This window comes from Vigna umbellata, chromosome 5 (genome assembly GCF_029865625.1).
Source record: "Vigna umbellata cultivar VRB3 chromosome 5, Vumbellata_1.0, whole genome shotgun sequence".
Taxonomy (NCBI): Eukaryota; Viridiplantae; Streptophyta; class Magnoliopsida; order Fabales; family Fabaceae; genus Vigna; species Vigna umbellata.
The window spans coordinates 32,622,783-32,650,105 of NC_142169.1; the positions used below are offsets into that span (position 1 = coordinate 32,622,783).

Below are 27,323 nucleotides of genomic sequence, written 5' to 3' on the forward strand. Positions count from 1 at the left end.
AAAATAAAAGATCAAAAATATATTTAATCCTGAATTGATGAAAGATTTTTACTAAATCAATTTTCACATTTAAGTGTCTAGATTGTAAATTTGTAAATTTTGTAATTCAGGATACCAATTGTCTTGTGTATATTGATCTTATCCTGAACATTAACGGAGATTAAGAAGAAATTCACAATTTTGAATTGCGAGATTTTTGGGAAGGTTGAAGATTGAGTTAATTCTTTGATGCGAAGGAGATTCAGTCTTCCATCGATTATGGTAAATTATCATGTCAATCGGGAACAACAAGCCTTGAAAAACATAGAGTTGGCTTTATTAAATGAGTTTTGGAAGGAGAAAACCTGCGTTCTAGGCATGTTGAGGAGACAGTAACACTGAATATTTTCACAAGATTGGTAAGATTAAACCAAGAATACTCTTTTACGTTGTTTTAGTCAGAGAAAAACTTTCAATTTTATTTTTGTATCTTTTCTTTTAAATTCATCAATGCAATTTTATAACTTTTGACCGTCAATGAAAAAATTGAATTAACAATCTTTTTTACTTTTTTCTTTTAACTTTATCATTAAACTAATCTTAAGAGCGTTGTTGGTCTTGTTCCTAAAGTACACGATGGAGAATTTTAAACCAATTTAATTAGCTAACTTGAAGCTTAAGATCTTTGGAGGTTGGTCAGTCAATTTTCTGACAAACAGTAATGATAAAGAAAATAGATAGATATATTAGACGAATGAAAATAGATATCGGAGGGCATTAGTGTCAATCCAATAATGTGGGTAGTAAATAAAATAACACGCTAGTATTGACCTCTCTTGTGAGTCAATTAACACGGTTTGAGTTCATTGAATTCATTGAGCAATTTCCATGGTTCTTGTTGACTATAGCAAGTTCTTGTCAGATCTCAGCTTACAGTGAGGCATATTATAATTATTTTGGGTCCAATTCTTATTCAAGCTCTTCTTCACTTTGGCTCTTTCTTCTGCTATTGTTCATCATCATCATCACCTTCCAATATATGACATGACGTTCTCAAACTTCTTTTTCCGTTTCTCTCGTGTTTCTTTTTCTGTTAATGCATGTCTGTACAGGGAACAAGCACCGTAGTTTTCTCCGTACCAGTTGCTCTTGTTTTTTAATTTCCCCTTTAACATCTAAAACAGCTTTTGCGTCAATTTGTTATACGTTGATTTAAGGAGCATGGAGGGAGAAAGAAGGAAGAGAAAAATAGAAAATGAAGAAGAAAACGAGGAGCAGAAGATCGAAAGGTTCTTTGCCTTGATAAAGAGGACAAAAGATGTTCGGGATCGATTGTACAAGGAGACTAAGCAAATGGATGGAGAAAGGGAAAGGAGTATCTGGAACCCAAAGTTTGAAGTTGAAGACTTCATTGATTCTGGAGAAAAAATGCCGGAGACTGGTAAAGTTTCAGGTTCTCATCATCATGATCTTGCAGGTCCTTCACACAAAGAGCTCGTACTCGAAAAGAAAGAAGATTTGCAAGATGCAACACGATTGGTTCAGGCTGAGGAAGATAATGGTGAAGAGAAAGACAAAAGAAGTGAGCATTTAGACTTAAATCTTTCGTTATAAAATTATAATTATATGCATATATATCTGATGAACTGGTTATGGAGTATGATCCAATGACTATGATATTCTGACAACCTTAAACACTGTATTTAACCCAGTTTTTGGTGGCTACATGATGATGATTTTGACCCTGTACTTGTTATGCATTGAATTGAATTGAAAAGAAGGAAGAAGCTACCATCTTTATTAATATCTTTTTTCACAAGAGTTGAACATCTAAAGTTATCGTGCTTGGTAAATTATGCGAACACAGATTTTCGTCGTATCTCTTGTGCGGACTGAACTGCGTATAATTAATTCGGAGAACAAAAATAATATATATATTATGAAAATATTATATAAAAATATCAGTGTTAATATATCTTTGCCATCGTTTGGAACCATGAATTCAATTTCTTCATCTGTCTAATCAGCCAAAGTTTTGTTGTACTCATTTATCTTTTTCAAAAGTTGACTGCACATTAATTGTTATTTTTTTTTTTGTTCGATTCTTAAATATTTGTATTTTCATAAATAAGAAATAACTAACTTTATGCTAATTGTCAAAATAATAATAATGAAGATTAACGTTAACTCGAGAAAAGAGAGAAATGATATTTCATACTACTTAGATAAGTAACTGTGTCCTTCTTTTTATCAGCAAAATAAATAACTATGTCTATTTGATATTGTTTTGAATTTTATATTTTTTAAAAATCATTCTGTAAAATAATTAGGAAAACTCTAGTCGTGTGTGTGGACATTTTAAAGGGTAAAGTTGGATAGTTTAGTTAAATAGAGATGTAATTAATATTACTTTCCGTTATGCCTTAGAATTAGATTCATTGTACACAAATCTTGATAAACTTGTTGAATCACTAAATGTGTTAATTCACGTCTTATTATACTGCATAGGTCGAATCAAATTTCATCCTAGAGATTTTGTTTTTTAAAATAACCATCATCCAATTCAATATTTATTGAACTCTAAAATAGTTACTACTGACAAAAAAAACAAAAAAAAAACTCCACAATGACTGTATTCGTGAATAAAATTTATAAGTATATTGAGTTTAATTTTTTTTAATAGATATATGCTAATGATAAGCCCAAACATTTTAATTACTTATTTGATATTTGATAGAGGGACGATATAAATATTATGGTATTGTATTTGTAGATACCCACTACTTATTATTAATAATTTTGATTTAATATTTTTTAAATTATTTAATTAAAATAAAATTATTAATAAGATAAAATTTAATGATTAAAAAATATTTACAATTTGATTTTATCAATTCATATTTTTCGATTAAAATTATGAAATTAAACTTATTTGTGAAGAGATTAAATTTGTTTAAGCTCATACCGTTTTTCAGTTTGTTATTAGAAAAAATAATTTTACTTTTTAAACATAAATAATCATTTAAAATTTTTTCCATACATAAATAGTTTATGTGTTTCATATAATATTAAACAAATAATAATAATTTTTTATTTATTTTAGAGTTAGTGAAAATAAAAATTATTTTTTACATGTATTAAAATTAAAAAGTAAGTTTAAAAATAATTCATCCTTGTAAAACTAACTTATAAAAAGAAAATGTCTTTTTAACAATTTTTTTTGATAATTTTTTTACAATAACCCTACATGTGATTCGTCCATTTTAAATATACGGACCAATAAAATAGTGACACATAGTTTGTTATAAAAAATTGTTAAAAAAAGTTGTTAAAATATCATGATCCCTTATAAAATAAGATCTCTGACTATAAAGTCAAGATATATATTGTATTAAAAGTTAGATATTTGTGAGTGATTTAACATATGAGAAAAAAATTACACACTAAATCCAATTAATATTGTCAGGAATAATTACACACTAAATTCAACTAATATTGTTAGGATAAGTTTCAATATCATATTAGAAACTAAGTTTAGATTAAATTATTTAACAAAATTAACTTATAAAATAAAAATTGTTTAATTTAACTTTATTTCTAGTCACTCTGAAATATTCATCTAGTCATTATGAAATATCCAACTATCAAAACAAATACATTCTAATTTTAAGAAGATTACAAATATATTTAAATCAAAACACAACAATATGTCTTGTTTTTGTTTCCTTTTTTTTATTTCATGAATAAGGTACATCTTGCATGACATGATTAATTGGTTTAAAACTAATAGTTGAATTAATTGTTTTTGAGAAAAACAGTGGTTACTAATAGAATAAAGATTTTAGTTTTATTTTTTCAATTTAAAATAATTTGCTAACTTTTATAATAATACTATTTACTTAGAATAATCTTCACACATGACAAGACCTAAGCAAACATACATAAACACAATGATAATAGGAAAGTGAGTATGAAAAATTAATTACAGAAAAAAAAAAGTCATTAAGAATGGAAAGTAATGCTTACAATGTGACCTAAGTATTTCGAAGGCTTCCGAACTATGTCCCCACTAACAGGTGCCTGCCATGGCTGCTAAGAGATTCCATCACTAATAATCCAACTCATGCACTCAAATATATGTGGTCCTTATTATCCTCTTTTATCACTATTTATAAATTGTCATAATTATCGTTTGACCGAACATAAAAATCTATATAATCAGAAAAAAAATTTGCAAGTGACTTTACTGTTTCCACAAATTAAAAAAATAAAAATCAGGGCATCTAATATTGTTTTCAAGATATTTATTCTTTTCACTGAGTAATTTGTTTTAGGTGTCAAACTAGTGGTGCTTTCAAATAGGTAATTAATTACAATTAGTTTAAAGTGATTAATTATTTTTTATCATCCCAAATAGTTTGGAAATTACTTTTTAGAATACTTATTATATTTTATAGATTATTTCTTATTGGGAAGGGAGGGAAAACCTCTAAAGTATGGTATATTTAGTTTCAAGTAGTTTCATAATTGTATTGTTTAATTTTAAATTCTGTTAAACTTACTTCAGTGTAAGTTTTGTTTTATTTTTTGAATGGAGAGGTATGCTCTACTTACTCCCCCTGATAATATTTTACAGACATTAAATTTCATCAGTCCAATAATTGTACTAAGAATTCATGAGAAATAAATCAAATATACACATTTTACAATTTAAATTGATATTTTATCAATCAGCTTTATTTTGACGTATGATATGGTTTTTATATATAATATAAGAAATTGTTGATTATAAAATTATACATACATAGATATTTTATATTTTATTTATATAAAATTTGACATGGATGGTAGACAGTATATTATATGATTTAACGGTACAAAATGTGTGCTTTATAAAAGTTATGGAGGAGAATAAATGTGAAAAATGTAAAAAAACTTACTTCAAAAGCAAGTTGATCTTTATGCTTTTCCTTTTTACTGTCAATTTGTTCAAACTAAACAGATCCTAAGGGCTTATTCTCATTCTTCTCTTTTTTTTAATAGCCTTATGATGTTATTTTCAGGGAAAAAGAAGCATATGTATGTACTAAAAGAAAGCTTAAAAGAAAAATAAAATATTTTGCCAAATCAACTTTTTATGTGGTCAGTTGCGGTATGCTTTTTACTATCAAACAAAAGAATAATTTGGAACAAGATATAATAAGAATGATGACTATTTAGGAATTTCAAGTTTCACTTAATGCAATTATTCTAATGTATGTTACAAATGTCTTTAAAGAATTTATAGACAACGTTAAAAGTTAAAAACTCACCAAAATCTTTTTAATTGTTGAAATCCGTTTTTCATTTTATTATCCATAAATTATTATAATCACTTATTATTATTACTATTATTATTATTATTATTATTATTATTATTATTATTATTATTATTATTATTATTATTATTATTATTATTATTATTATAATGTTTCAATTGAGATTCCAGAAAAATATCTTTTGAACGCAAGAGGTTCTTTATCGAAGTGAAATTTATCTTTTCAAACAAGATGTTCCATAATATATATTATTTATATATACATATTTTGAAGTATGTGGCACTAATTTATTATTCATAATCGTGTCATAGCAAAAAGTACAATAATTTGTGTTATCAATTATTTGCATAGTTCGTGATACAACAATATTCCACAACAAAAAAGAGTGTTTTGTCTTACACCTTCAAGATCTTAACCTGTATTTTTAAAAATTTTATTTTTAATCTTCTGACATCTCATTCTGCATCTCCAACTTTTTCAAAATTTTATTTTTAACTTTAATAAATATTTTTAACTTTAATTTAATTTAATTTAAAATTTAAATATTATTTAAAATAATTTTATATTTTAATAATTATTAAAATATAATTTATATTATAATAATAGTTATATTAAAAACATAAAAATAAAATAATAATAATAATAATAATAATAAATTTGATTTAATATATTCAAATATATTAAATTATAATAAAATATTAAAATAAATTAAATAATTATTAAATTTTAAATAAAAATGAAAATTTTAAAAAACTTATTTATATATTAAAATCTATAAAATATGTTAATACTTTTGTTTTTTATTTAAAATTTAATAAATATTAAACTTAAATAAAAATTATAATATCACTTATTATATTTTTATATTTTAATATTAATAAAATATAATTTATATTTTTAAAATAGTTTTATTAAGAAAATTGAAAAGAATAAAAATGAAAATAAAAATAATACTTAAAATTATATTTAATATATTTAAATATATTAAATTATATTAAAATATTAAATTAAATTTAATAATTATTAAAATTTAAAAAAAACAAAATTTTGAAAATTTTTTTAGTCGGATATCATATCCGATGGTTTTTAAAATTTTATTTTATATATAAAGTTTAATAATTATTTAATTTAATTTAATATTTTAATATAATTTAATATATTTAAATATTTTATTTAATATAATTTTATTTGTTATTTGATAAATAATTGTTTTAAAATTTTATTTATTATTTAAATTTTAATAATTATTTAATTTAATTTAATATTTTAATATAATTTAATATATTTGAATATATGAAATATTTTATTTAATATAATTCTATTTTTTTGTTATTATTTTTATTTTAATTATTTTATTTTTATATTTTTAATATAACTATTATTATAATATAAATTATATTTTAATAATTATTAAAATATAAAATTATATTAAATAATATTAGAATTTTAAATTTAATTATTATTAAGGTGGTGTAGAGTTTTTTAACAAGAAAAAGAAAATAAAATAAAAATATATTTATTAAAATTAAAAAAAAAATTTATAAAGTTAAAGGTGTGAAATAATGATGAGATGTCAGAAAGTTAAAAGTGAAATTTATAGAGATGCAAAATAGATCTTGGAGGTGTAAGATGAAACACTCCCAAAAACATCGTTGTAAAACCCAGAAAGTCCAACCAATCTATGGTCTCCGAAACCCACTCAATTCTGAGTTAAAAAACCCAATCAATTTGGTTATAAAAAACCATTAAAAGACAGTAGAACATTGATGAGGAAAATTAATTTGTTCGAGTATTTTTAAAAATGTTCTACGTTCTATTTTTGATTTAATCTGAAATACGTTTAAAATGAATAAAACTCATTTAAGACTTGCAAGTACACATTATTTTATCACTTATCATTAATTTGATCAAAGAAAACATTTTATTTAATGGGCTACAGTAAGTAAAATTATTATATGCCTTAATTTTGCATCATTGTATTAATTGTGTTATTTGGAGCTTGAAACTTTATGATTCTTGGAAATTAATTCTATGCTATTTAACTCTGAGTGGTAACTATTCAGTACGAGACTTGTAAATGGTTTCAGATACCATATCAGAAATATCTCTTATTTTCAGAAAACTCTTTCTCTCTACTTCTTTTTTCATTCTATTTTGAGTTCCTTTATCAGAAAACTTCTACAGTATCCGTTTTCATAACAGTTTAAAATAGTATAACGTTAGGAATATAAATTTAGTTATTTTGACAACGATTTTTTAGGCTGGTAGTCTTCACTGATTCAATTACATGTCCCATCTCTAATACAGGCCAAAAATGCATTCATGTGAGTCATCAATTGTTTTACATAGTAAACATACATCCATATTGTCAAATAAAAACCAAATTATGATATCATAGTCTGGTTACTCCAACTTCATAGAGCTTCAGAACGTGCATTGCTTCATGACAGACTCTGTTCTTGGAAACTACATAGATTTGGTAACCAACAACCAATGAACTAACCTTTTATTGATTGCTTTGCACACTCAGTGCATAATCAGTGGCGAAAGAAATCAAAAGGTGTTCGTGGTGTGGAATAAGCCATGGAAAGTATCTTAGAAGCTATCCACGTGTTTGCAGCTTCAGTATGATGAATTCCATCCCAGCTTACATATCGAGCCCCTTCGTCACAAACCTGATAACCAGGTTGACCACATGTTACCCTTACGTCAAAGTTGTAAGGAGGCCCTCCAAAGCCGCAACATACCATCAACGGATTTGAGAAACCTAACCAATTAGGCATTTACAAACACCATCAAATTGATTATGATAATAATTAATGCAATATTTGAACCACTACCATGTTAAGCCAACTAAGGAGTGCTAGCAGTGCATCTTTTAAACATATTCTATAGTATTTATTAAAATTTATTAGAAATTACAAAATTATTAGTGAAATTTGCAAAATAAAAAAATGTAACCAACAAAAATTCGTGGCATTAAACAAAGTTTCATCAAATGGGAAAGAGTGTCTTCAAAGGAGTGTGTAAAATAAGAATTTGAATTCTCTATTTTCTCTTTGTTGAGTCTTCAAAAAGCATTGATGTTGGTATATTAAAAAAAAAATTTTTTAAAACATTAAAATCACTATACATCAATGTATTTGGAAGGTTCAGCAAAGGAGAGCAAAAAAAAAAAACAAAACAAAATACAGGAAAGAACATGGACTCGTAAAATAATATGTTGTTGGTGTTCCTCTATCCAAATATATGTAGTTATTTGTGCCATTTATATGTCATCATAACATATGGAGCGAAATCCTGGAAAACTTGATTCGGTTTAGTAACAAAAGAGTGAATGGAGTGAAACGAAGGAAAACTTGATTCAGATTAGTAACAAAATAGATAGTCAAATAATTATCGATACTTAAACGAGAAGAAAGTGCTTGCTTGGATTACCATATTTTGCGGCATTTGTAATGAGGTCATGCTTAATGCCATAAATATCAACATAGACTAAAGTAGAATCCTTCAGTTCAGATCTTAGTTTCTGACTCAAATGAAGCAGCGCTTCATTAAACAATCGTGCTGCCGAGTTATAACTAGAAAGACATCCCAATGAATCTAGATCCTTCTTCTGAGCCAGTGCAAGTATTTTAGGAAGACAGCCCAATGGCCCAGTATTGTGAACCCAAAACTTCCTGGCCCCTTCGTTATGTAAATTCTGGATACAGATAGGAAAACATCACATTCTTAGAAGGAGATATAAAAAATCAACGAAGAAATAGTAATAAAATTAACGTACACCTCCCAGCCAAGATCATTGCTGCAGCTTATTTCAATAAAAGGAAATTTAGCAGTTACGAACAAAATTCTTTGCCCTCTTACCTATAACCTACTGAGAAACAGAGAAAGCACTCAATAAAAAGGAAAAGAAATAGAAGGAAAGGGATATATTATCTAGTCGTAAAGGATAGGCTAGAACATTAGTATTAATTTTGTGATTACACTCATCCCCTTCTACCAACCTAAATCACCAGTACTGAACAAGGAAAATTAGTCAGCTGCATAGATAATAAGTTTACTAAACAATTATGAAGAACATTGAACTACCTTAACAGCATTCTCGATCTCAGTTATAAATGATGGGATCTTCTTAATCACTTGTGCGTATGACAGATTTTTGGCAAATGAATCAGCAAGGTCGTTTTGCCCAATATCAATCAAGTAGAGTGCATTGCGGAAGCCTTCGTCACTGATGAAATTTCTTGCACCTGTGTAAGTTTGCAGTCCAATCAGTTCATTCTTAAATACAAACTCAAACTCAAATGTATATTGAATATATTTTGCCCCAATAATTGAGTACTACTTCTTTTTAAGAGCGAAAGCCAATTCATTTAAAAAATATGCAGGCAGCCTAACAAAAGTAGTGTTAAAATCTGAACAGCGAAAGCATCATAGCACAGGAAAAATCTGAACTCCATTGAATCAGACTCCATTCTTTGAACAAGACTAATTTTGGTACATTAATAGGGGTTAGAACTCAGAAAAGAATCAGAGTACTGAGAAAAATGACAGCTTAAAGCTTCACTAGCGTTGACTGTTTAGCATGCATGATATTCAGAGGAAAACAAATATAGCAGTCAAATACTTAAAACAAAGGCCACAAAAGACAGTTCAGAAAATTTAATTTTCAATTTTTTAAGTCAAGGAGATATAAGATAGCGCAAAGGAAATCTACCTGCCGTAACAAGTTCAAGAGAACGAGCTTTGAAACGCCGGAATTGCATGAGCTGTATATTTAAGGAGAAAGGAACATACTTAGGGAGAGTAGAGGACCCCACCACAGCAAAGTTTGCTCCATTTGTGAATGAGGTTCCGGACAAGGCGTCCAAGTATGGTACCAACAAACTTGCATTCAAACTTTGGCCTGCAAATGTTGGAAGGAATGTATTTTCAGACTGAAGAATATTTCGATACATGAAACTAGCATCCTAATTCCTAAACCCTCAGCTTTCATTTGTCAGGACCATTTTTCAATTGCCACTGGCAGTAAAAATTACATAATTTGTCAAAAGAATACATAACACGTGTTCTAGTAGAATAAATAGATTTTGCACTAATGTTTAAAATTGCAAAGTGAAATTTATAAAATTTTATAATAACTATTTTTAAAATATAGAAAGATATTTTTTGTTGCTAAATAGTATAATTTTTTTTAGCTGAATATGCATTCTTATTACTCGTTAAAAATACTTCTTTCGTACAAATTGTGGACAAAATATGTATCTTCCCTATCCTTTCAGTTTATCTTACTATATTGATTAAAACAAAACGACAAAAAGTGTTGAAAATTAAATATAATTATTCAAAAATACATTAAAGTACTTGTAATATCGATAAAAAAAATTCTATGAATCACCAAAGATCAAGGTTGTAGATTTGAAAATGCCTTACTTCGATGGTCATCAACGAGAACCATCACTAAATTGTAGTCATTCTTCTTCTTTCTTTATTTCCCTTTCTCATTTTGTTCGATGCAAAGATTTTAAAGAGTGAGAATGCAAATTAGAGAATGTATATATAACGACCCGTACCTTTGAAATTAGTATAACGACTGTTATCTCTAATTTATTCAGTGAAATGCCACACTTTGATATTTGAAATTTAAGTAAAAAAAATCCAAATACCGAGCCTGTTTATCAGTATTAAAAAGACGAATCAGGTAAAAGTAACATTTCGAAATTGAAAAAAGAAATGGCATAAGAAAGAAAGTAGGGACTGGGGATCTTCTCATGGTGAAGGTACACATGGGTTTTACATTATCAGTTTCAGATTAAAATGAATCCAGGGTGATAGAAGAATATTTCTTCTCACACCCTTTAAATCTCTTTAACGATCTTCTATCTCCTAAGATCTCCTTCATTAGGGAATGTAACGAATGAATACCTATTTGAGAATGGAGAAGGATGATTCAAGAAATTTAAAGTGTGCAGACAGTTGGGCCCTTTATGGTGCGTATTGGACTGCTGGAATCCAAAATCCAGGCCCAATTATAAAAAAACATACAGACTGTCAAATAAACGACGCCGTATTGACATCACATTCAGCAAACCCCTTAGCTGGCTGGATACGGCTCCATTTCCACTATCCTTACATTAATTACACTGAACAATGAACAGAAGGAGGATGGTTTTATGATTGTTCATTGCGATCTACACCTCTTTTGGAGTATAATACACCAGTAATTGGGATTATTAATCATTGAATCTGAGACATTTGGTGATTGAAATATGAATAATATCTTTAACCATGGAAGTTGGTAAAGAAAATGAAAATTAAAATGCGAAGAAGGAAAGGGGAAAGTTGACTGACAGAGAAGGTCGATGACCAGGCGTCCATCAGACAAGCGACCTGTGGATCTTCGGAAGAAAGTGCGGCCATTGGGAAGATTGATAATGAAACCGAGTCCGGAAGCGAGTCCACCCGTGTCTGAGTTGGAATCGCCGAAGACAAACACCACAGGAGGCGTATCGCAGGCAGCCAATGGAATCGCTATTGCTAGTGCGATTGCAGTGAGAATGAGATGCGAGAATGCACCGCCACAACCCATGCTACTGTCACTGAGCTGTGTTGTGTGGTGTCGGTGACCACTTCTTCTACAGTTCTACTTCTACTCTTGTATTATTATACTAACACTACTTGCTTCTTGCTTCTATGATGACACTAATTTACTGTGTACGGTTAAAAGGAGAGCCAAAATTAAGATACACTATTCACTTTATGCGAGGGAAAAAAAAACACATCAACAGAAGAAAAAAAATAGACGGATAAGATGATTTTAAGATATATTTAACATTTTATGATTAATTTATAAATTATAATTAAATAAAAAGAGGACTATATAATGATTTATGAGAGGGTGCTCTTCATGTTATTATCCGTAGTTTGTTCTACCATGGCCATGAATCACATCATGACGGGATAATACAGTAAACTGTTTACACATATTTATTCTTTGTATTTTTCAATTTAATCTATTTTGTTTATCTCTTCTATTAAATCAGTCCTGTAAGGTACATGGGTTTTCTTGTCATTTATTTCTAATTTCAACTCAATCAACCTAATTCTTATTAGCAAATTATTTTTTCATCACCTATTTGAAGTTTTGCGTACATTCATATTTAGTACCTTCATAACAAAATAATTTATAATTTATTGTCAAGTTCATTCTTAAAATTATATTTTTAACAAAAATAATCTCACAAACTTATTAACGGGAAATATTTAGTATGCCTGTAATTTATTTCACTGTGTTGTGAAGTAGTAATTTCGTTGGTACATTTTATTTTATTTTATATGTTTGAATTTAATATGTAAATATCTATTTTAATTGTGATTTTTTTTATTACACTTATACATTCTTAAATTCGTATAAGAGAAAAAATTGAAACTGCTTATATATATATACTCAATTTAAAAAATTAAACAAATTTGTAATATTATTTTTATTTCACTACCAATCATTTTCAATTTTTTATTCATATTTATTTTATTTAAATTTAATTAATTATTTTTATAAAAATTAATTATACCACATAATTAATATCTTTTTTCATTACATAAAAAAAATCTTATTTTTATGCTATTTTCTTGAATCTAAACAATATTTTTTATCATCTTCTCTGTGTTCTTTTTCTATTCAATAACTCACAAAATTATAGAAAGTAAAACATAATATAATGAAAGTTTCTTCAAACTTTATAAATAAAGTGCAGTGTTTTTTCCAAAATACATCATTTTCTCTCATTTTCTTATTTTTCTTTTTTATATTATATTGAGTTTAATTTCTAACTTCTCCTATAGTTTTATGTTAATATCCGAAATTTTCGAAGAAAATTTTATTATTTTTGAAGGACTTGTGTAATACTGTAAATAAGTCTTTAAAATAATAAATTTATGGTCGGAAATTAAGGTGATAGTTTCTATTTTTTTACATTAAAAATTATTTGACACCCTTAAATTTTTATATTCATTTTGTATAATTACTTACCTTTCATTCTCTTATTTCTTCAAATAATACAAAAATTTATCTTTTTATGATTATTTTGTGTCAAAAGAATGTACAAGTTTCTCATTTACTATTATTTTTTTTGGAAAATGTTTCTTTAACTCTTTTTTAACAACTTTTTGACAACGGGTAGCGGTTTATGATTGGTTGTTTTCAAATATTTTTTTAAAAACAAATTCAAACAAACCAAGCAATGTCACGTGTCCCATTGTAAAAAAGTTATTAAAATTTATTGTTAAAATATCATCATTCTTTTTTATTTTTATTATATTGTCAGCATCTTTACAACACTCCATCCTACAAAAGCTCTTTTCATTGCACAGTCCGTCCCATGAATGATAGTTACCAATATTCATCGGTGGAGGAAAGAGGACCGTCCTTGGGTTTTGTCCAGGATACTTACTAGGCTAGAGTGATTTAGATTTGCCATAGCTGAAAGGATGAGCAGAAAATAACTGAGATGAAGTTAAGGAAGAGGTCAAAGATTACAATGCTGAAGCAGAGCAACATGCTCTGATACTATCACACAAGATGCATGAATTTGAGGAAATGATCTTTGCTGACAATTTGATTGGAATAGCATGCTTATACTTTATACAGAGGAGGATAAGCAAAACTGACTTGTAACAAAAATCTTCATAGAAGCTTTAAATAGTGACCAACCATAACTATTTTAGTAGTACATACAGATCACAATATGTCACTGACTATTTTATGTTAATCCTAATAGTAACAGGAAGCAAACTAATAAACAAGAAGAGAAATATTTTAATTGAATTAAATGTTACAGAAAATAGGAGAGGTATCTGTCCTCCAACGTTTCCCACCACAAAGGATTAGTCCTTTGAGAAAGACCAAACTCGACCCTCAAATCATAAAAGATGAATGTCTTGTCCCATACCTATACATCCTCCTCCTATTTATTTGTTTAGATTATGGAATGTTCCTTTGAGATTTATTGGTATGACAAGGTTATGAATCTTTTTCCACGGTTGACAGGTTCCGTGTAAGTCAAGGATGTATTAATGTTGTCGTATGTCCTAATCCTAGGATTGTGACAGTTTGTTTGGAAGGTCTTGAAAACATCTTGAAGGTAGGAGAAGCTGAGAACACCGTGAGCAATATATGCCCAAATGATGGATGATGCTGAAGGGTTTTAGAGGCATTTAAAGAGAGTCACAGTCAAAGATAAATTCCACGTTACATATTTAACATAAAATCGTAACTGCAGAAGAAAATTTTTTAAATTTTCAATAGTCAATAAACCAAACAAACTTAACAAGGAATCAATTTAAAAGTTTCGAGGGACTCAAAAAATAAGCCTATTTTATTATGTAAGACTATAACGCATGGAAGTGATTATCTGTCCAATCGTTATGCATGCAATTACCACAAGATTCTCAGTTTATGCTTTAGTGTGATTATTCTCATTTTTTAAATAAAAGTTATCTTGTTTTTCACATTCTATCATAGTTCCTATGTAATTGACTTCTAGTTAATTATTGATTAATCATCTAAAATAGTCAACTACTTATAACCACAGATTTTCTTACAACATTTAATTTAATAATTTATTATTTAAGGCTAGAACACCCGAAAGTGATTATCTGTCCAATCATTTTGCACGCAGTGATTCCAAGGTTCGCAATGCATGTTTTAACGGTATATCTTAGCTCTTCTAATTAAAACTAAAATTAAAGAAACAAAATATTTTTTTTTATGTTACCAATGAGTTAATGGTTTATATGACTTGAAATCGAGAGTATATATTTTTTATGAGCAAAAAATTAAGCAGTAAAAAGGATTAAATTTATTTTTATAATTTGATTCAATAAATCAAGGTTTGTGATTTTTAAACGAAATTCATTAACATATAAAGAATGTGTGTAGTAAAGTTGTGAGGAAAAGAAAAATATTAAATAAATGTAAGTGGACTTTGTTTAATAAACATGTGAAAAAGTTGCGTACGACAATGAAAGACTATATAGTAAAAAAATAAAGAAATAAAGATTTCTGAAATGAAAACGAGACTAAGAAGAAAAATGCTACTAAAGATAAATATTTTAGTTTACTCAATGTTTTAGTAATTTAAATCGAAAATAAATACAAAAACATGGACATGTTTGAGAAGATAAATATATTTATATTTATGATCGTTTTCGTAAGTAATTTAAAAAAAAAGTATTATCGATATCTATTTATATCACCCTAATATAAATTTTTCTATTAAATAAAGATGACTTTAAACAGACAAAAATTTATTTTTCATCCCATTGAAGATTTGATTGATTAAAAGTCTAGTTTATAATTTAGAAGAAAAAGAAAATATTATAGAAAAATGTGTTATTTTTATAACAATGCATCCTAATTAAATTATAGGTGAGAGGATGAGTTAGATATATTCCGTGGGATTATTGTGAATTTTTCATAAAGAATTGTGTAAAAATCTTATAATTTTTCATCAATTACATAATTTAATTTACACGTTCCGTGAAACATAAAAATTTATAATAATAAGTTAAAAAAACAAGATAAATAAAATTTAGGAAAATAAAACGCATAAAAAGTGGACGATGATTGAAGTTAAGTGCAAGGGTGAACTATATCCATTTCCGTTTTCCATTTTAAATTTTCTATGAGGCGCGTATATTTTTTCATACTTTTTTAGTATAAAAATGATATTTTAACGAAAAAACCAAACGCACAACACGTTATAATTCCCATACTCGTCACCCTACGTAAGCACGTCACTGTCCTCGTTGATGACAAGCTTTCCAATCTTATAAATGTCATCTTATTATCATCATTATTATTATTTTCACATTAACGGAAATAGATATTTTGTTTGAACATTTTCGTATGACGTAAAAACATACTCACGAAAACTAAATTCCAAATTTGTCAAGTACGTACAAATCTTCATTTCTATTTATTTTTCACGAATTTAGTCCCATGAACAAAAAATCACGTAAGAGGATTGTGTTTCCCAATTCAATGGACTCATATCTATAGGTTACTTTCAAATAAAAATAAGTAAATTTTTATTAAAAATAATAATATGTAATGTTAAGAAAATAAATAATATAATTGAAGTATAATCCATCTTCATCTAAAACAAACACGATATCTTTCAGTAGGGTTGAAGCAATGATAGGAAGAAGGATAAAAAAGAATATGCATGCAAGTTTAAATATAGAGGTTTAGTTGAACAAGGTATGAATTTTGGAAGAGTTAAATTAATTTTTGATGTATCGTGAGACTTCACAAATCCAACTTATTTAGAAACATATGATTGGAATATTATTATTGTTATAATTTTGTTTTTACAATTGCATGATACTCAATGTATCCTATCACTAGATTGATCCAAGTAGGTTTCTATAGTTTTCCTTGTTTTCTATGTTATTACGCTTTTGATCAAACAAATCAAATATGAACATATTATTAGAAACGTTTATTTTATATGACAAGTATATCATTTTGGTCTTATTTATTATTCCTCTTGGGCCTCATATTAAGGTATCGGTTATAAATCAAATATCAGTATATATTAGAAACATTTATTTGAAATTAAAATTATATCATCTTGATGTTTTCATTATTCTTTGTAGTCTTTTTTTTATAAGGTCAAGTGATTAATCGAAACTAAAAATTGTTTTAGTAGATAATGATCGTGAATACTCATTAAAATCACATATATAACAGTAATGAATTGTACAATAGGTCTAACTCGGCTGATGGCACTGCTATATATTAATTTATACGCATAAAAAAATCATTTAAAAACATTCATGGATGTTCTTGTAATTGTTCCCAAACACAATCTCTCAATACATATCACAGGTTTAATTAACTAATATTTTTGCAAAAAAAAAAAAAAAAACTCAATATAGAAAGAATAATTTAGATGGATTCTTACAGAAAGAACCAAACATCATATTTAATTTGGGACTGAAAAACTGAAACGATAATGTGTGTGTGGTGTGTATATATATATGAAAATTACAAACTTTTATGCTACAAAACTTAAATTTATTCCAAATATTAACTATATATTATATTTTATTTTTTATTTTAATCTACTTTGACTTCTATCTTTATGCAACAAAAGAGAATCAAAGCTATTTACATTTTCTAATTAATTTAAAAAATAATGTAATACATGTTATTGCAATTGCTACTGGTTAAGGTTTAGTTTGGATAACTTTTACATATATAAACACATAAAAAAGGAAAATAGGAAGATAAAATGTTTCTTTATTTTCTTTTAAAAATATTCACTATTCAAGTTCGGCAATAGTCGAATCAGTATAACAAACATATTTCATTACGAGTATGATAAGAAAAAAATTCCCATCTTATTATAATAAATTTAGTTGTGTTAATTTTATTTTAACTTTGTGGAAGGCTAATAAGATTTAACATCTATCCAATTTTTGGTATAATTGTCACGTGTGCTGTGTTTGTAAAATGAAAATTAAGATTAATATTGAGTTAACATTGAATGAACCACTAAAAATTTTAAATTAAAAACTAAAAAAAAGAGCTAAGATTCCCTTAAGCTTTAAAACTTATTTAATTAACATTAATTTTATTTTTTAATAAATACATATAACATTAATGCTGTTTAAATAAAAGCAGTGAAATAAAAAAATTTAGATTAAAATTATAATTTTGTCTTATTGTATTAAAAACAAATTATGTGAATAACTATTGTAGTGAATAAAATATTTACCCATATATTCAAGTATATGCTACAAGTATTGTTGAAGGTTTAATTTGTGGAGGAGTTAATTATTAATTGTTATGCTTTTTCTATAAGTATAATGATCTAAATGTAATATAATATTTAACTATTATTAGTTTAATGAAGTTTTGAGTAGTTTAGACAAAAATTATTGTCTTCGTTTGAAATAAAACATAATTTAGTATTGATTAAGACGAAACAAAAATTACTATTATAAATAAAAAAGATATTAGCTGTAATTTTAAAAGAGATTCACGTGCGCACACAAAAGAACTCATATCGGTAACACTTAACTTTTTATTATTTCTTGTACTCTACTTATATGTGTTAATTTTGTTTCTCACTAATAATATTCTTTAGCTTTGGCTGCAATACTTTTCCTGAAAGAAAGTCCGACACTTGTTTGAGTTTTAAGCTGAAATACTTACGTGTGATTTAAGACCCGGATTAATGCCGTAATAAATGAATATATGCCACATATTGTTATGATTACATAAGCAACATTAAACTAAGTGTTAAACTTAACACATTTATTAAATGCTTTTACTTATAAATTAGTAATCATTAAATACATTTCGTGGCTTTAAATTGATAGGAGTAAATATTTTCCGTCAGAAAACTTTCCACCCTTTTCTTAATCAGCCTTCCAACCAGCAACTTAATTAACATTCTCTTTGATAACAATCTTTTCGCCACGTATTGGAGGCGACGACAAAATGTATATGATGACTGAACCATATATATAGAAGAGTTTGACATATGGATGATTAAAGCAATGTCTATATACATTTGTATTAAGATAGCTTTATCAGAAACGTTTATTCAAAATTAGAAAGAAACTTCTCGTGAGGGTAAGTGAAGGAGAAGATAATGATGATTTAGGGGTGGAGTAAAATCTAGGAAAACCTTACATTTGAAAAATTTCCTAGTTCAACTTTAAAGCCATCCCTGCATTTGGCTACATGAATAAAAGAGACTCGCACAGTCTTAACTGTAAGCAGCAGAAATTTACTCCACTTACATTTCCCAAGGCAATGAGATAGTAAATGTGATAATAAATTGTAACTAATTAGGCCTTGAAATGGTGCCTGAAAGTGAAACTTCCCCCTCTCTCTCTCTCTCTCTCTATTTTATGCATATTTTGAAACGCTGCTTAATTCAAGGAAGAGAGAAGCACGAGGTAGTGCATGCAATCTGTTGCCAACGTGGAAAAAGGCTGGCATAGTGTGATGGGTCCCTTTTATTTATTGTTTTTTTGACATGCCAAAATGTGGAGCCAACGAGTTATTGAAAGTTACTTCACCAATCTGAATGCATTGAAAGCTACCAAACCCCGCGAAAAAGCCCAAACTGCTGCAAGAAATATCAATGAAACCGTTCTTTTATGCAAAAAAAGGTAATTAGTCCTGGCAGAGTGTCACCGTTTCTTTGACTCTTACTTCACGCAACTTGCCCGAGTCTATTCTATTATATATACACGTAACACCTCTCATGCATTTCATTCACAAACAAACACATTACTCTTTCATGTAAAACTCTCTCTTCAAACTTCACAGGCAGAGTGAAAGAGAGAAACATGGCTAGCGGTCTCGTTCCCCTCATCTTAATGATTGTTGTGCAGCTAGTCTATGCCGGGATGAATATCACTTCGAAGCTCGCAATACAATCTGGCATGAGCCCTCTAGTCCTTGTTGCGTATCGACAACTCTTTGCCACCGTTTCCATTGCTCCCTTTGCATATTGGCTCGAATGGTACCTTATTAAATATACATATACCCTTAAGTCTCTGTTTTTGTTCATTTCATATCACTATATGCATGCATGAAAGGGTTTGATGTGCTAACTTTTCTGGCAGAGTGTCACCGTCGATCCTGATGTTTTGGTTGATTGTGCTGTTTATATATCTATTCATGTGTCTGTGTGCATGTTGTTTATTAATGGAGTCGAGGTACTGTGAAATGAAAGTGCTAGTTGTTCTTATAATTAAGTAACGCCTTTCCATTTATTACACAAATAAATAACAACAAACAGTTTTTTTTTTTTGTGTTTTTTTTTTGTTTTTTTTTTTCTTAATAAAATTGATGTTCTTCCTGATTATCTGATGAACTCAATCAATCTCAAACGTTTTCAAACGGTTAATGAAACTGGAAAATAAACAAAAATTCATGAATGATGCTTCTTGGCTTTCTGGGAAACTTAAAGCGGAGAACATGCATGAAGTGGGGGAAGGTATAAGAAAAATGTTATCACCAACACAACGTATAGTCACTCAGTTAATGGGGAAACTCCAAGCTTGATTCAAGAACTGCTTTACTGTGTCTTCTCCACATTTTTGCAGAGTACTGTGGATACCAAAAAACGAAGATGCTAAATGGCATGCATGTAAGACGCGTTTTGAGTCTCTCTGCATGTTACGTGCCAGCAACTTGAAAGAAGTATTGCTACACGTTTCACGTAGTTTCTAAAAGGAAAATGTTGCCGTAGAGTTGCAGCAGTATAACCCGTGACTTAAATATGGCATTCACTTAAGTTTTTGTTTTTATTTTTTTGGGGAATACTAAAGAGATTCATTTATGTTTGTCTCGTACTTCTACGAGAAATCTTGATCGGTGGAAATTGTCAGGTCCTTCTTGCTGTCGTTAACCTTATTTACTATTCCAATTTGGCCCCATCAGTAAAGGCATCTTGCATGCATAAATTTGCGTTCCTTTATTAAGTTTTAATAAATGTTAACTTCAGTTTTCTCCATCTCTTCTTTTTTCAGGAAGACACTTCCCAGGTTGAATAAGCAGCTTATGTTTCGGATATTACTATCGTCCTTGACAGGGTAATGTATTTTATCTACCGTGTTAAATTTTTTTTCCAAACATAACATTAACAGAGGTGAACCAAGATGAAAAGTGGAGACACTAGTTATGCATACTTTTTTATTTAGAAAACCAGAGTTTTTGAATTAAAAGAAAATAAAATAGATAACAAGATGATCTTAATCACACTGAGTTTGATTGCAGAGTTACAGGAAATCAGATTCTATACTTTGTGGGGCTAAAATTTTCAACCGCTACAATTGCATGTGCACTGTCGAATTTGCTCCCAGCTTTCACTTTTATCCTGGCAGTTATCTTCAGGTTGGTACCAAATACCTTTTATTCCCACAATAGTAATACGGCCACCATGTTTTAATTTTTGTTTTGTTTTGTTGTATGGATAGACAAGAGAATCTAGGAATCAAGCAGAGGTCTGGCCTAGCAAAGGTATTCGGGACAGTATTGTGTGTGAGTGGAGCGTTGCTTTTGTCATTCTACCATGGAAAAACCATCGGTCTAGGGCAATCTAGTATTCACTGGAGATATGCAGAGAAAATGGAAGGAACTACCGCTTCTGGCTCAGGAAACATGTTTGTAGGCCCTTTACTCTTAATTGCTAGCACTCTTGTTTGGGCGCTGTGGTTCGTAATTCAAGTAAGCATATCCTAACTTAGTACAACTTACATAACTGGCCACTGTTTTATATCTTATTCTTATTCATTTTCGTGTTTCAGACAGACATAAGCAAGAGGTTCCCGGCTCCTTACACAAGCACAGGCTTAATGTGTTTCTTGGCAAGCTTTCAATGCATCATCATTGCATTATGTTTCGACCACAGTGTCTCAGCTTGGTCACTCCGCGATGCCATGAGACTTTCCGCCGCTCTTTATGCGGTACAGCACATACATATATAATGCAACCTTAAAAAATAATTCATATACACTATGCTTTGTTTCATAGAAAGTAACTATATGTTAACGTTGGTTGCAGGGAGTAATGGCGACCGGGTTGGCGTATTCCCTCATGTCGTGGGCCATTGAGAGAAAAGGTCCACTTTATGTCTCAGTATTTACGCCTTTGCAGCTTGTTCTCACAGCAATTTTAAGCTGGGCTTTGCTGCGGGAGAAACTATATGTTGGAACGTAAGAAATGACATGCATTTTTATTTTTCACCAAGCAAAATAATAACTGGTTTTGGCTCACATTTTTTGGATTTGGTTTAGTGCCATAGGGTCTCTGTTGATAGTCTTGGGGCTCTACAGTGTTCTTTGGGGGAAGAGTGAAGAAGTGAGCACGGAAGACGGTGTGAAAGAAGGAGTGAAGGATCCGAAGAATGACACGGAAATGCAATATTACGTGCCATCCAATGGTAATCGTGTCAGTACTTGAAGATGAAAAGAGTGATGAGGCAGACTGAAAAAGATGGCACTGGCTAAGACTCAGAAGTTTCAATTATTTTCTTTTATTTTATTTTTGTTCGCCTAGTCATTTCAAATCCTATGTCTGTGTAGTAGTAATCTTGCGTCACATTCACCATTCTCAAGCTTGCAATTAGGAACCTTTTGGCTTCAAGACTATCATTTTTATTTTATATATTTAATTACCTAGAATCGGTTGTCTCTTTAGTAAATCAGAAATAATAGATTATGATTTTACCCGAATCTACAGTGATGCCATTTTCAAATTTTCAATCTCATAAGTCTTTATAAGAATATAAAATTTGCAGAATTGATATAATCGTGTATGTTAGAATTTAAATACATCTATTTTTAATAATATACGCGAAAGTAATTATGAAAAGACTTGAATTATGCTATATTGTATATTTGCCAATGCGATGCCTAGCAGCAGAGATGGTGTATGCTAATTGTTGTATTTCTAGTATATTGAATGTTATTGGCAAATTCCACCCATGTCATTCGCTTGTAGCTAGTTTCCAAAGGTAAAGATAGGATGTAAAAGAGAATATCTCTTTCTTTTTGTTTTAATCCTCTGAATAGGACGAGTCTCCAAAATTCATAAAACTACAAAACTCAAACACATTAGCGAATGTAATTTTTCTTTCTTAATTTTAGAAAATACAATATTTTGAATATTTTAGTGAAAAACTTCAAAATTAAGCAACACAATTTATTTATATTTATTAAAAGTGTTTTTATAGTAAAAGAACGTATCTTTCGTGGTGGAAAAAGATAAATGCTTAACATGTTTGAGTTTAACTTTAAAAATTGGACACCGAATTTCTTTAATACGACGAGAGAATATTCGAGAGGTATAAGTATTAACTTTTTTGTTTTATATATATATATATATATATATATATATATATATATATATTATTTTTATTGAAAATTTTATTGGTTTCATTTCAAATAAATATACCCTAAATAAAGTTTGTGATTTTATGAAGTGGGATTTGTTTTTCTTTCTATTGTTGCATTGTTGCATGTGTTACACGTGGTACATATTGGTCATCAACTTGGAGGTCCCATGTTGTCACCTTCTGTATTAATTCAGTTTTTAAGGAAAATGTTTTCTTTTAACAATTTTTTTTATAACCTTTTTATAACAAGATGATAATTTGTTGTTTTGTTTCAAAATACGGATAATAAAATAATGACACATAATTAATTATCAAAAGTTTGTTAAAAAAATTATTAACATATAATTGTGTTTCTGCTAATTATGTTTTGCCTTATATTTGTCCTCTTTTTTATTATAAAATAAAAAAAAAATTAATTTAGACTCTTCATTTCCACTTTTTCAGCTTCGGAATTCTCTTTGGGATGTCTGCTTTCATCAATTTGAATATATATATATATATATATATATATATATATATATATATATATATATATATATATATATATATATATATATAGATTTGGGAGTACAATTTATTGGGGACAAGTTTCAGAGCATTTAGTGGTGATGGCTATGAAAGAAATTTAAATGGATGAAGGTATCACATCAAATAAGGATACAGTAGTAATTTCAGTTCCTCCTCTGTCGATTCTAATGTAGAACCTTTGAAATTTGAATACCATGATGTTCAGAATGTTGTTATTTCACACTCACTGCATGTTTTTGTGCTATAATAGAGTTTGTAGCCGTGAATTTTATTGTATCACTATTTAATATTTAATTATAATAATAAATGTTAAAGTATATAAAATTTTGATTAATTATATTTAAATTATAACAATAACAATATTAATAAAAATAATTAGGATAAAAAATACATATATAATAATGTGAATTATTATTGAATATTCTTTAGAATGATTTAATATATACAATATGTTGATTTTAAACATGTTGAATAAGTAAATTATTTTGATAAAATCATTATATATTATAGTTGTACGGAGTAATGTTTTATTATTTTTTATCATGAAACTGTATTTAAATTATTCATTTTTTTTAATAAAATGCACACCATCGTACAATTATTTCAAACGTATAAATCATTGAGCTAACCAAAAGAAATAATTTAAATATAAATGAATCAATAGTTAATATTTTCACGCATTCTTAGCATAGGTAAGACATATTCTATTTTAATAGAAGAAAACAAAATAGGTTTTTTAAAGTTAAAATAAACTTAGTAACAAATTAAAAAAATCTTTATCATATCTAACTGTGTTGTGTTAGTGGATAGTAAAATAGGTTCATCTGACCTGTTTGGTTGCAATCTGTTTTTGACCTATCCAAAATGGTTCAGGTTAGATTAGCAGGCTACTAATCAACAGTATAGAATTGTAATTTATCCAATCATAGGACGGACAAGCAGGCTGGCAGTCCATTTTTTATTAAATTTTTTATTTTTTATTTTTAATTTTAAAAATTTATTTGTATAAATATATAAATAAATATTAAAATATATTTAATCATATAAATATTTTTAAATATTTAAATTAATTAATTAATGTTTTTAATGAAACAAATTAAAATAATTATTACATTTAAATGTTAAGTTATTCTATTATAATAATTATAACTTAACTTATAATTGTTAATAATTTAAATTTTAATATTATTGTATATTTATTTTCTAAAAAATATAATATAAAAATTAAATATTTTAAATTATTTTAATTTTAATTTAAAAATAAAAATGAAGTTGTCTGGGTTAATGAAAAACACTTTAGGCTAACATTTTCATCCTTCACTTCAGGAGCTTCATCCTGCACCTCCAAAGTTTTCTTAAATGCCTTATAATGTCCTCTATTAAAATATCATTAATTTTTAATAAAGTGAAGAAAATCTTTCACCAGATTCTGAAACAATTTTCTCCTTATAAATTATTTCTTGTATTCATCTTTCTGTTTCTGATCTTAAGGATGGAAGTCTCTCCTTGCTTTCTCCAATTTTCAACCCTCTTCTTCCAATTTTCTCCCCTCTTCTTCACTTTCTCCATCTTTCTTTAGATAAATCCACGTACCATCTTCTTCTGGTTTTATAGTTTAACTTTTTATAGTTTTTTAATAAACTTAAAACTACATAAAATATTACTTAAATTTTTCATATCAATTTTAAATACTAATTTAATTTTAATAAATTAAAAGACGTCATACAATATATTTTATAAAAAAATTTAAAAAATTAAAAACTAATACAATAAATTAATCATTTATAATTAAATTATAAAATCATAAAATAATACAATAAATTAAACATTTATAAATAATCAAATATACTTAAAAAAACACCAAAATAAAAATACTTAAGATTACCTAAAACAAATTTTAAATTTGTCATATCATTTTTAAATAAATTTATTTTTTTAATAAATTAAATAAATTCATAAAAGTTATCTAATTAAACATTTAGATCCCGGCAACTCACAGGGACCGTTGACTGCCCCCACAGACCACCACCATGCTTTCCAGTGTGCTTTGTCCTCACTCGCACACTTTCCGGAAAACTTCCCAGAAGGTCACCCATCCCAGAATGCTTAACCATGGAGTTCTTATGAGTCAGGCTACCGAAAAAGCAAATGCATTTGGTGATATGAGTAGCCAAATCAATCCCTTTAAGCTATCCTTCAACTGTATAGTCCCATACCTAAACTTTGGGGTGATATGAGTAGTCAAATCAATCCCTTTAAGCTATCCTTCAACTGTATAGTCCCATACCTAAACTTTGGGAAAATATAATAAAAATTTTAAAATAATCTAACAAACATTTACAAATAATATATTATAGAATAAATTATTTATTTATAATTAAATTATAAAATCATAAACTAATACAATAAATTAAAAATATATAAATACAATAAAAACACCAAAATAATAATACTTAACACTACCTAAAAAATATTTAAAATTTTTCATATATATTTTAAATAAATTTACTAATTTTAAAAAATAATTATTTTTTAATGAATTAAATAAATTTATGCAAACTATCTAATTAAACATATAAAAATAATATAATAAAACATTTTAAATAATCTAATAAACTTTTACATTCAAAATAAACAAACTTTTAAATTTTAAATCAATATAATATAACATTCTAAAAAAACAAACTTTTACATTATAAATAATATAATTAAACGTTTTAAAATTATCTAATTAAAAATTTTGTAAATAATATAATTAAAACATTTAAAATAATTTAATAAACTTTTAGATTTTAAAATAATATAATACAATTATAAATAAAGAAACATTAAGCAAAAATATATCCTATTGGATATGAAAATGCGAGATTTGTCTCTGACATTGAAATGCGACGAAAAAAAATTATGTTTCCGAAATGCGACAGGAAAGCATGCCCGGATTTTGAAATTCGTTTTTTCTTCATCGGATTTCAACCTTCGATAAAAATTATTCGATCAGATTTTGATTTTTGATATCCGATGATTTTTATATCCCAATACAGTATACGAATTTAAGAGTATATATATATATATATATATATATATATATATATATATGTTTTTTTTTTAGAATCTTAGAAAAAACACTTTCTCTTTTCAAATGCTAATTACCCACCTTGAACCATCACCTCCAACTACTTAAAACACAAACAAGTTCACCAAAAAATTATCTCAATCTCTCTGAAGAAGCACTAAACGAAAAGAGAAAAAATGAAATGGAAATGCAGACAAAGAGTGAAAGCACGAGAATGAAGAAGAAACATATATTCTATGCTGCTTCAATTAATATATCATTGAATTCATCAACCTGTTAGAAGAGTAGGATGAAACACTCAACATCTAATAGCCCAAAATCAGGCCCACTTCTAGTAATAGCCCAAAATCAAACAATTTGACAACACTATCAACCCATAACCATAAGGACAAAAAAGAGTGCTTTCTTTCACGGATTCAGTCATACTATTGATCTACTTGTGTCTTTAACCAAACTTTTTTTGATGTGGTAAGAGCAGCATATTAATTCTACAGCTCT

The 27,323-nt window shown here is 27.7% G+C and overlaps 3 protein-coding genes across 3 annotated transcripts; 2 read left to right on the plus strand and 1 right to left on the minus strand.

Moving 5' to 3' along the window:
- The first annotated feature begins 808 nt into the window (after positions 1 to 808).
- Positions 809 to 1,783, plus strand: LOC124827402 (uncharacterized). Its single transcript, XM_047300450.2, has one exon. It carries the CDS (start codon positions 1,201 to 1,203, stop codon positions 1,591 to 1,593), a length of 393 nt encoding a protein of 130 aa, XP_047156406.1. The 5' UTR covers positions 809 to 1,200; the 3' UTR covers positions 1,594 to 1,783.
- A 6,029-nt stretch (positions 1,784 to 7,812) lies between these two features.
- On the minus strand, positions 7,813 to 11,968 carry LOC148198155 (GDSL-like Lipase/Acylhydrolase superfamily protein). Its single transcript, XM_088115285.1, has 5 exons — positions 11,652 to 11,968; positions 10,018 to 10,206; positions 9,390 to 9,550; positions 8,736 to 9,000; positions 7,813 to 8,064 (listed from the first exon to the last, which is right to left on the minus strand). Exons 1-5 carry the CDS (start codon positions 11,887 to 11,889, stop codon positions 7,835 to 7,837), a joined length of 1,083 nt encoding a protein of 360 aa, XP_087971411.1. The 5' UTR covers positions 11,890 to 11,968; the 3' UTR covers positions 7,813 to 7,834.
- Positions 11,969 to 19,638: 7,670 nt separating this feature from the next.
- On the plus strand, positions 19,639 to 22,562 carry UMAMIT25 (nodulin MtN21 /EamA-like transporter family protein). Its single transcript, XM_047300460.2, has 7 exons — positions 19,639 to 19,846; positions 20,859 to 20,921; positions 21,106 to 21,222; positions 21,306 to 21,555; positions 21,636 to 21,794; positions 21,892 to 22,043; positions 22,125 to 22,562. The coding sequence occupies exons 1-7, from the start codon at positions 19,671 to 19,673 to the stop codon at positions 22,288 to 22,290; spliced, it is 1,083 nt and encodes a 360-aa protein (XP_047156416.1). The 5' UTR covers positions 19,639 to 19,670; the 3' UTR covers positions 22,291 to 22,562.
- The last annotated feature ends 4,761 nt before the right edge of the window (positions 22,563 to 27,323 follow it).

Excerpts from the sequence above, each read along its gene's own strand:
- LOC124827402 (XM_047300450.2), top strand. The coding sequence starts at position 1,201 with ATGGAGGGAGAAAGAAGGAAGAGAAAAATAGAAAATGAAGAAGAAAAC.
- LOC148198155 (XM_088115285.1), bottom strand. The coding sequence starts at position 11,889 with ATGGGTTGTGGCGGTGCATTCTCGCATCTCATTCTCACTGCAATCGCA. Across the intron at positions 10,207-11,651 it reads CCTGGTCATCGACCTTCTCT|GCCAAAGTTTGAATGCAAGT; the intron begins GTCAGTCAACTT and ends CAACATTTGCAG. Across the intron at positions 8,065-8,735 it reads TACAAATGCCGCAAAATATG|GTTTCTCAAATCCGTTGATG; the intron begins GTAATCCAAGCA and ends CTAATTGGTTAG.
- UMAMIT25 (XM_047300460.2), top strand. The coding sequence starts at position 19,671 with ATGGCTAGCGGTCTCGTTCCCCTCATCTTAATGATTGTTGTGCAGCTA. Across the intron at positions 19,847-20,858 it reads TTTGCATATTGGCTCGAATG|GAAGACACTTCCCAGGTTGA; the intron begins GTACCTTATTAA and ends TTCTTTTTTCAG. Across the intron at positions 22,044-22,124 it reads GAGAAACTATATGTTGGAAC|TGCCATAGGGTCTCTGTTGA; the intron begins GTAAGAAATGAC and ends GATTTGGTTTAG.